Source organism: Capricornis sumatraensis, chromosome 6 (genome assembly GCF_032405125.1).
Source record: "Capricornis sumatraensis isolate serow.1 chromosome 6, serow.2, whole genome shotgun sequence".
NCBI classification, from domain to species: domain Eukaryota; kingdom Metazoa; phylum Chordata; class Mammalia; order Artiodactyla; family Bovidae; genus Capricornis; species Capricornis sumatraensis.
Window position 1 is genome coordinate 80014409 of NC_091074.1, and position 9763 is coordinate 80024171.

The 9763-nt window shown below is 49.1% G+C and overlaps 1 protein-coding gene across 1 annotated transcript; it reads right to left on the reverse strand.

Annotated features, from left to right (window-relative positions):
- Nucleotides 1–4562: 4562 nt before the first annotated feature.
- Nucleotides 4563–8949, reverse strand: NKX2-6 (NK2 homeobox 6). The gene is made up of 2 exons (XM_068973566.1): nucleotides 8673–8949; nucleotides 4563–5188 (listed from the first exon to the last, which is right to left on the reverse strand). The coding sequence occupies exons 1-2, from the start codon at nucleotides 8947–8949 to the stop codon at nucleotides 4563–4565; spliced, it is 903 nt and encodes a 300-aa protein (XP_068829667.1).
- Nucleotides 8950–9763: the final 814 nt, after the last annotated feature.

Consider the following 9763-nt stretch of genomic DNA (forward strand, 5'->3'; position numbering starts at 1 on the left):
CTAGTATGAACTCTGATGGGTACAAACACTTTTTTAAGGATTAACATATTTATTTATTAATTTAAAACTGTTAAACACAATACATGTTAATATATTATCCCAAACAAAAAAAAAACAGTTAAGAAGAGTGGCATTGTTTCACATTTTTGCAAATTTCTCCAACATTTGGTTTAATAGAAGATGGCTAGATTTTCATATCTGTGTACTTGGCCTGTGGCAATACATTGTTTTAATAAGTATGTGAAAAAAAATCTGTGCTCACATAGATACGTAGTTGTAAGAAGAAGCAGTATTTTAATAACATTTTCAAACAAGTATGGATATTCTTTTTTTTACATTAAGATTTTTTATTGGGGGTATAGCTGCTTTACAACGTTGTGTTAGTTTCTGCTGTACAGCAAAGTTGAATCAGCTACACATCTATATATATATCCTCTCTTTTTCGGATTTCCTTCCCATTTAGGCCATAGAGCGCTGAGCAGAGCTTCCTGTGCTATACAGTAGGTTCTCACTAGTTATCTGTTTCATATGTAGTATCGATAGTGTATATATATATATATCAATCCCAGTCTCCCAATTCATTCTACCCTCTTTTCCCTTGCTGTCGATACATCTGTTCTCTATGTCTGTGTCTCTATTTCTGCTTTCCGGATAGGATCATCTATACCACTTTTCTAGATTCCATATATATGTGTTAATATACAATATTTGTTTTTCTCTTTCTGACCTAATTCACTCTGTGTGACAGAGCTAGGTCCATCCACGTCTCTACAAATGACTCAATTTCATTCCTTTTTATGGCTGAGTAATTATAAACACTTTCAAATGGAATCTTTAAAGCTTTAAATATGCTCCTCCATGTTTTTGGAGAAGGAAATGGCAACCCCGTCCAGTACTCTTGCCTGAAAATCCCATGGATGGAGGAGCCTGGTAAGCTGCAGTCTATGGGGTTGCAAAGAGTTGGACACAACTGAGCGCCTTCACTTCACTCCACTTCTGCATGTTTTATCTTCATAATGACAAAATTATGGAAAAAAAAATACCAGAAATCTCTGGCCACCCTGAGGTCTACAGTTTGACTCATGCTCCATCAGATTTGCAGATAGTATCAAATGAAGCTGGCTTCAAGGGCCAGGGTGGGGGCTGGGGGGAGGAAGGACAGGGAGCCAGGAAGTCTGCAATTTTATTGACTTATCCACCTGGCCTAGGTGAGACCCTAGCCCTGGGACGGTCAGGAAAGGAACCTCTGCTATCTCTCTGAGAGCTTTTTTGTTTTGTTTAGAGGTCAATTACTTCCCATTTGGGAAACTTGTGAACATTAAGAGGTGACTGGAGTGACGGGACTGAACGATGCAGATAAGACACTGATTGCTTACAGAGCGGCTCCCTGGTGAAAGCCTGCCTTGGATAAACTGCTCTGGGTAAGACACACGAAAAGGGGCAGCTTTCAGTGTGAAAGAGAGATTACAGGATGGAAGATGGGCAGCCGATGGGGGTGGGCTTGATGAGCTGAGAGAGGGATGTGTTTTAAAGTGATCCTGACAGGATCACTTAAAGTAGGGAGATGGGAACAGAGAATTTTCCTTTGCTCTCCTTTCCATTTGGAAAGAAATCTTAGTGTCCTGTGAAGCTCAAATTTCCAAGCTCTTATCTAAGGGAAAAAATCACACGGGTTGCACATGGACGAGGTTTTGTTATGGGTTTTGCTTGTTTGCTGGGGCCAGTGAATATGCTTGCTACAGTAATCCAGACAGCAAAACAGAAAATGTCCCAGGTCAGTGGAGTATCTTGGGTGTCTGTGAAAACAAGACCCACTCCTGCCTCCAGCTCTCCTTCAGCCAATTGAATGTAGTTTACAGAGTCCCAGAAGCTGGCCTTGAACTGCACCTCCCACTACTAGGAAATATGAGTCATGCTTTGGTATGTGCTTTACTTTTCTTCATCCCTAAGTCCTAGGCCTTCGTCAGTAAGCAGTGTCTTTTCCCGTCACCAGGCGAATCCACCTCCTCTAAGCACCTTCTCTAGGCATCCCAGCTCACACGGGATTTTCATTCTTTCTAGAGAGCTTACTGTCTGCCCTTGACATGCAGCATATCCCACCTTGTATTTTTAGATGCCTTGCTCATGTTAGTCTCTGGCATGCAACTAGATAATAAATTCCTTAAGGGCAGCAGCCAAATCTTATTTTCTCTTGTGTTCCATGTTCAGCAATGAGTGCAATACTGATGATTGAACTAAGCTCCCGACCTCTTCCCTTGCAGACTTTACCACAGCCATCGCTCTCCCTCTGGGTGTTTCCATGTGGCACAAAGTCTGGAGGGCGCTGGGAGGCAAGGTCTATTCAGAACAACACACTGCTGTACACTGGAAACTAATACAACATTGTATTGGGTTGGCCAAAAATTCCCATACAATCTTACAAACATTTTGGCCAACCTAATAAATCAACTATATATCCAGAAAAGAAAGAAGCGGAAAGAATAACACCTGTCTGGTAACCACTCCTTGGGTTGCAAGAGAGTGGAGGGTGAAGAAAATATCATTTATTAATTTTCTACTCTGTACCAAGTACTTTGCTAGATCCATACAAGGATGACTTATATTTCTAGGTAAGAAATTTACCCAAAGAAGAACAACAAAAGAGTCTTAAAAATTAACACATAGTAGTCTAGAATCTGATCTCAGGGAAATTTAATACAACTTGTTGGCCAGAGAGATGGTTGCTCAGTGGCAGTACTGGATTTAACTCAACTGTCATAAATCTAAGGCCAGTGTCCAATAGTAACTTTTCCTCTTGTAAGGAATAACTCCTGCCCCCAAAGTGAAAGAAGAATGACAACACTCTGACAGATTTCACATAATGGTGATTTTAATTGTAGTTGCTCTCTTTTTTAGTTTTAGCTTAATTGACCAAGGAGTATTTATTGAGAGTTCCTAATTTAAAATATACAGACATACTTTTTAATCCCAGGCATATAAGACTGACACAGGGTGGTTTCTAAACACACTTTTATTAACAGATTTTTATGGAGAAATAAAAGAGAAAAGGGATGGAAGCAAAAAGAAGAACATGTAAGGAAATTCTAGGAAAGAGAAATATGAGTAATCACACTTGTTTTTAACTTACAAGAGATATCTTAAGAGATATAAGCTGTCAATAGTCAGGCATAGTTTACATAGTACCAAGCAGTCCATGTTTTCCACATTGGTAAAAGACACACACACACACACACACACACAAAACTAGGGAAAATTCAGAAATGAGAAAATGCAGGGCTGGTACAATTTACATATTAGAATTTATTAAATAATAGAAGTTAACTTATGACACGTTAGTGGTCCAGGGGATGAAAATGCATACTTTTTCATTGTCTTAGAAAAAAAAAAAAGGTATCCAAGAAAAAAAGAAATGAGTCTGCTTTTGCTACTAATACATACCAAAGACAACTTATTTGATACCCATGTCCCCATTAATAAAATGAGTTTGTTTTCAGTCTTCAGTGAGCACAGTTTCAAACGTATTTGTGCCTGGGGGAGTTATAATTTCCCCTAAAGTTCAGGTTTGCTGCCCATTATGTTAGGACGACTGGAAGCTCCTTACCTGATGGGAAGTTTAGAAGCCCGCTACCTAATGAAAGAAAATCTATAGGAGCAGGCTGGGAAAGCGGTGGCGAGAGGTAACCCCTCCAAGAGCTGTGTGCAAGTTTTGTTTCTCCAGGGAATTCGCTGTGCACTGAAGACTAGAACTTACTGGGTTTCAGTTTTACTTTAATTCTAAGCTCTTTAGCAGATATCGAGAAGCGGATAAATCCTAATGGGATATACACAAGACAAACGCACAGACACATGTATCTAGGCTGCGCTGGAAACAGGAGATGAGGTGCACTTACAGTGAGGGAAGACCTGCGGAGTGGCGGATGCCTTCTAGAGAGCTACTGTGGCTCCAGAAAAGAGCGCTCGCCTAGATCAGCACGGAGGCCCAGGGAATGCAGCCCTGGAAGGGGCTGCTCCGCGCAGACTAACCCCCACAGGGGCATGTGTCTCGCGCAAGTCTTCTTTGCTCCCCATCCTCCTCTTCCAGGCTCTTCATCCCTCTCCCCTGGTTCATCTCATTTTCTCCTTCTTTCCCCGCCTGTTGCCTTTAATTGAGGGGTCGAGACCCTCTACAACAACCCCATCATCTCGCCATCCTCCGGGGCTGCCGCACACAAATAAAAGAGCCTCGCAGCCCCTGGGTTTGAAGCCTGAAAAGTCTCCTGCCTCAGTACTACTCTGACCCCCGAAACTGTCAGCCACCCTCGGCTTTTCCCCTTCCCCGGTGTCGCTGGGTGGGCGGCTGGCGGAGGCCAGGCTTTGTGTCTTTTGGGGGGAGATCGCCCCCAGGGCCTTCAGCTGGATGGCTGCTCGCGGGGCAATTCGCAATCCCAGACACCGCTCGGGAGAGAAGTGCCATCGGGTCGCCTCCTTCCTCCTCAGCGGCGGTCCCTCATCCCGGCCGCGACCGGACAGGGGGAGGCGGGACTGAGTCCCTGGTCAGGGTGGCATATTCGAGATAAGACGCCTCACCAGGCCCTGACACCCTGCAGCGTGGCGGGCAGAGGGCTCTGCGGGCTGGCGCTCGGCCCACCTGCGCCGAAGCCCGAACTGGCCTGGGGGACTGGGGGCGCGGGACCCGGGGGTGCGCCCGCGTAGCCGCCGCCGTAGCCGGCACAGTAGGGAGCGCCCGCGTAGTGGCCGTAGCAGGAATAGGGCGCCGCTGCCGCCCCGTAGGGGCCGGGGAAAGCGGGAGCGCTGGGTCCCAGGCAGGGCTTGCCATCGCGCACCAGCACGGGCACCGCCACCCGGCGCGGCGCTAGGGGGTGGCCCGCCAGTTCCAGGGACTTGTCCTGGCACTGTCTCTTGCACTTGTAACGTCGGTTCTGGAACCAGATCTTGACCTGCGTCGACGTGAGCTGCAGCGCGCTAGCCAGATGCTCGCGTTCCGGGGCTGACAGGTACCGTTGCTGCTTGAAACGCCGCTCCAGCGCCAACACCTGCGCCTGCGAGAAGAGCACGCGCGGCTTCCGCCGGGGCCGTGCAGTGGGATGCTCCGCGCCGTCCCCGCGCGCGCCGCCACCGCTGTCCCCTTCGCAGCGCTCAGGCACCCGGGTCCCACCGCCGGGGAACGAGGCTCCGCAGAGGACGGACTCTAAAAGCACAGGAAAGAACACCGTCAGCGTCAGCCTAAGGCTCACCGGAGCGATTTTTCCAAGGGACGCCCCTCCTCCCTGGTAGCCTTCTCCTTGCGCGCCGGTCTCTTCTTTCTGCTCACCCCCTCACCCCGTCCCATGTCGCTCTAAATGTTCCTTCCCCCCAAGCTGTCTCTTTCGTACCTGTGGTGATGATTGGTGTGATCCCATGGACTGTAGCCCATCAGGCCCCTCTGTCCATGGGATTTCTCCGGGCAAGAATACTGGAGTGGATTGACATTTCCCTCTCCAGGGGATCTTCTGGATCCCGGGGTTGAACTCAGGTCTCCTGCATTGAAGGCGGATTCTTTACCGACGCAGCCACCAGGGAAGCATAAGGTAAGTTGTGACTCTCTGTGTTTCTCAGTGTACAGCCTATTCCTCAAAGGTAGACTCTTGATCAAGACTCTAAGCTTCATTTTCTTCTTAGAATGCCTGTATCTGAGCTGTTCACTTTGACTGCAATTCTCAAATGTGGGTAAGTTTGGGGAAACATTTGCTGCCAGTCTATTAGAGATTAACTTTAGATTGCTCATAGTGGAGAAAGAGAGAGAGCCTGGTTAGCCATTTGTGGCCCCTGCTTCTAGCGCAAGTGCCGGGGGGCTCCAGTGCTACCCACCTTTACTGGCATCTTTACTTCTTTTGTCATCAAGGGACCCATCCCATGTTTCTCGAGCACGATGCTTTGTAATCCAAATTAACAAAACAAAATAATTTTTGGCTCCTGATTCTTGGCTCAGAAACTAAGGTTCTCTTTGCAGATATATAAATTTGAGATTCACATTTGGCATTTTTTTTTCTTTTCAAGTGGGCTTTTCCCTCTTTGGGAGCTCCCTGGCAAGCAGGTGGCATTGGCTCCTCCTTGACTTCCTATTTGGAAGAGGCAAGCTCCCTGAATATCACCCCAGGGCAGCTGTGCCTAGCCCACCAAAATGCAAGCTTCCTTTCCTTTTAATTGTACATCTCTCCTATTTTGGCAAAGCTCTGTTTTTACCCAAGGATAAGAAGGGAGGCTTCCCAGGTGGCTCAGTGGTTAAAAATCTGCCTGCATTGCTTGCTAGTGCAAGAAATGTAAGAGACTTGGTTTCTATCCCTGGGTCAGGAAGATTCCCCTGGAGAAGGAAATGGCAACCCACTCCAGTATTCTTGCCTGGAGAATCCCATGGACAGAGGCGCCTGGCAGCTGACAGTCCATGGAGTTGAAAAGAGTCAGACACAACTGAGTGACAGAGCAAGAACAAGCAGGGAGGCAGTGCTAAGTTTTCATGAAATTCTTGAGAGGAGGAAGCCGGGAAGTGGAGTGATGCATGTGCGTGGTGAGGTAGAGCAGGATGCTCCTGATTAGAGCCAGTGCTGTCGGAACCGACACAAATCCACAGCCAGCTGGCACAGTCTCCTGCGGGATGGAACTGTTTGGCACTTCAGATTGAGGAAACAAGACCTTCCTTCAGCAAAGCCTGTGTTCAGACAAACTGAGAACATCTCTCCCCGCAAAGAGGAAAAATATTGAGAAGCATTTGTTTTCTTAGCAAATCAAAATGTAACTACTGGCCTTCAGCGACTCCGTGGAGCCAGCAAGACCCCATTTGGGAGTTGCTGACCGCTCAGGCCGAGGCGCTTCAGGCCATCTCAATCCCCCCTGGTCACAGTTTGGAGTCCGTGTCACCCTGTGTCCCTGAAAGCAAGATGGGGATGGAGGAGGAGCACAGAGTCCCCCAGGAGTGTCTCTTCCACGTGTGATCAGTGGCTGCCATGGCCCCTGGGCTTAGATCCCAGAGCCAGGGGGCCCCTTCTCATTGTCACTGCCCCAGGTGCGGCAGCAGAGGAGGAGTGCGCTGCAGTGTCTTCAGCTGCGAGGTGACAGCAAGAGTCAGAGGAGTGTGACCCTTCTCCAGCAAAGCCAAAATGAAAGGTCAGTTGGCTGAGCAGCACTGGGGGAGTCGAGGGCTTAGAGTCTGCGGCAGAATATTCACAGGTTTCTCTAAGAACACAACAAAGTATACTTTTCTCCAGGCTCCTGGCTGTTGTTGTGTTGTGGTTCAGTCACATTGTGTCTGACTCTTTTCGACCCCATGGACTGCAGCACTCCAGGCTTCTCTGTCCTTCAGTATCTCTCAGAGTTTGCTCAGACTCCACTGAACACATGATGGTATCCAACCATCTCATCATCTGTCATCCCCTTCTCCACCTGCCCTCAGTCTTTTCCAGCATCAGGGTCTTTTCCAATGAGTTGACTGTTCACATCAGGTGGCCAGAGTATTGGGGTTTCAGCTTCAGCATCAATCCTTCCAGTGAATATCCAGGGTTGATTTCCTTTAGGATCTCCTTGCAGTCCAAGGGACTCTCGAGTCTTCTAACTTCAAACCAGCATCTTTATTTTCTTCATGTGGTTAGTTTGAGGCTCAAATAGAGTGGCTGTGACATAGGAGACCTGACCTGGGAGGATCATCCTGGAGCCCCCAGATCTGCATGAAGGCTGAGAACTGAGATGCAGAGTTTGGCAAGACGAAGAGTGGCTTTTTCATCCCTGAGACTGTTGAGTCTCCCCTGCCAAAGCTTCCCGGATGGCAAGAGCCAACCCATCACAAGCCCTGTCCACCTCTTCCCTTCCTGAAGCTGGACGCAGATTCCCTGGATCTGTCTGCCAATGCACAGGTTGTGCCTTTGGAGACCAGATGCTGAGACTCTGCTGGAATCATCTGTCTCCCAGAGCAGCTAAAGCTCGAGCTGCCCTTACTGAGCTGCAGTCAGAGGAACTACTGGGCTGGCCACTCAGCAAGCCCCAAGAAAAGATTGGGCTGGCACTGATCCCAGAGCCTAACAGAGTTTCCTCTCCCAAAGCGCCCCGCTGCTTTGATGGCTACACTTTTGGCAGATGGTCTAGGGTAGAGAGAGACTAGGAGATGGCAGGAAAAGCTGGTGGTGATGAAGCACAGCTAAAATACTGCAGAGGGTTTTGCTGTAAGAAAGAAGCTATGCTCTGTGATGACCTAGAGGGGTAGGATGGGAGGGAGGTTCAAGAGAGAGGGATATATGTATACTTATGACAGATTAACTGTTGTTGTATGGCAGAAATCAACACAACATTGTAAAGTAATAATCCTCTAATTAAAAATAAATTTTATAAAAGGAAGAGAAACTGGAATTTCTAGGAACTGCCTCAGTGAGTAGGGGGGGAATGTGTTTCTGGGAATCATGTAGGAAGGGCTGTGGAAATCCTGAGCCGGCAAGATTCAGGACCTTATTTTTGGTAAGATGTCTGGAGGGGATTGTAGAGGGGGCTGAGAGCCCAGTCCTTCTGACTCTTCGAGTGAAGAAAAATGGGGCTAGCCCTAGGGGCCGGGAAGACCAGGAGATGAGTGTCACCCACAAACGCCAATTGGTAATGATCTAACCCCACTCCTTGGTCTCCCTGTAAGATCTAAGACCTCAGGTCGTACTCACCTGGCTCACCCACCAGTTTAGCGTCCATCTCTGTGACTAACTCACAGGGATCCCCGGAGGGCGCCGACCCTTCCTGCCTTCTGTCTTCGCTGTCTGCGCTCCGGATGCTGGGGACCTTGGACCCTCGCTGTTCTGGGACCCGTCGCAGGTACTGAAAGTTTTCCGGGCTCCTCGGTGTTCTCTGGAGTTGCAAGACATCCGGGCTGAGATGCTCACGCTCCAGGCTCAGGATGTCATTGACCGAAAAGGGAGTGGAGGTGACGGGGTTCAGTAACATCCCAAAGGCGGAGGGGCCGGGGCTGGGGCGTCCCTGGTCCCCACAGAGCGGAGCGCCCAGAGCTTTCCGTTTTGTCGCTGCAGACCCCGCAGACCCAAGATCTGCGACAGACGCCCAGCGTTCCGGATTGCGCCTTCCCTGTGGACCATCCCTGCCAGACGATTGACCCGGAGAACTGAGTGACAAAACCTTGGAACCCCATTGGTTCCTGCAGAATCCACGTGTTAACTTAGCATCTTCCCCGCCCGCCAACCGCCCACCCGCCGCAGTCCTTTCTTCTCTGCCCTCCTAATTTCTCGCCAACCTCCAGCCACTTTCCGGAAGGTCTGGGTTCTCAAAAACAAGGAAAAGGGGAGAGAGAATGCGCGCGACTCGCGTGTAACGTGATTACATTACAAACCAGAGCTTCCGAAGTCAGCCATGGGTCCCTCGGGACTCTCCTAGAAAGTGTGCGGAGATGGGGGTGGAACTCTTGCTCTGCAACCCGAGTCGGTCCCTCGCGACCTGGCTGGAAAACTCTAGAGAGAGACCTCTGGGCGCGCTCAGGATTGGAGCTGAACGCGGGAGTCTTGGTGCGCGCACAGTCGCAGCCAAAAGGCTGGGAGCTCCTTCCAGGGAGCAGAAGCTGGACGCTGGAGGAATGAGTCTTGACCCTCCACGGCCAAGACTGATGTGGAACTGTCTCATTTATAGCTGAGTCAGGTGCGAGAAACAGAGATCTGCCACTTCCCAGGAGGGACCTCTCAGCCCTGGAGCTAAGAAAGGCTTTAGGAGCTATGCCGAGGGAGACTCTGGCCTCTTTGCAGGCTCGCGA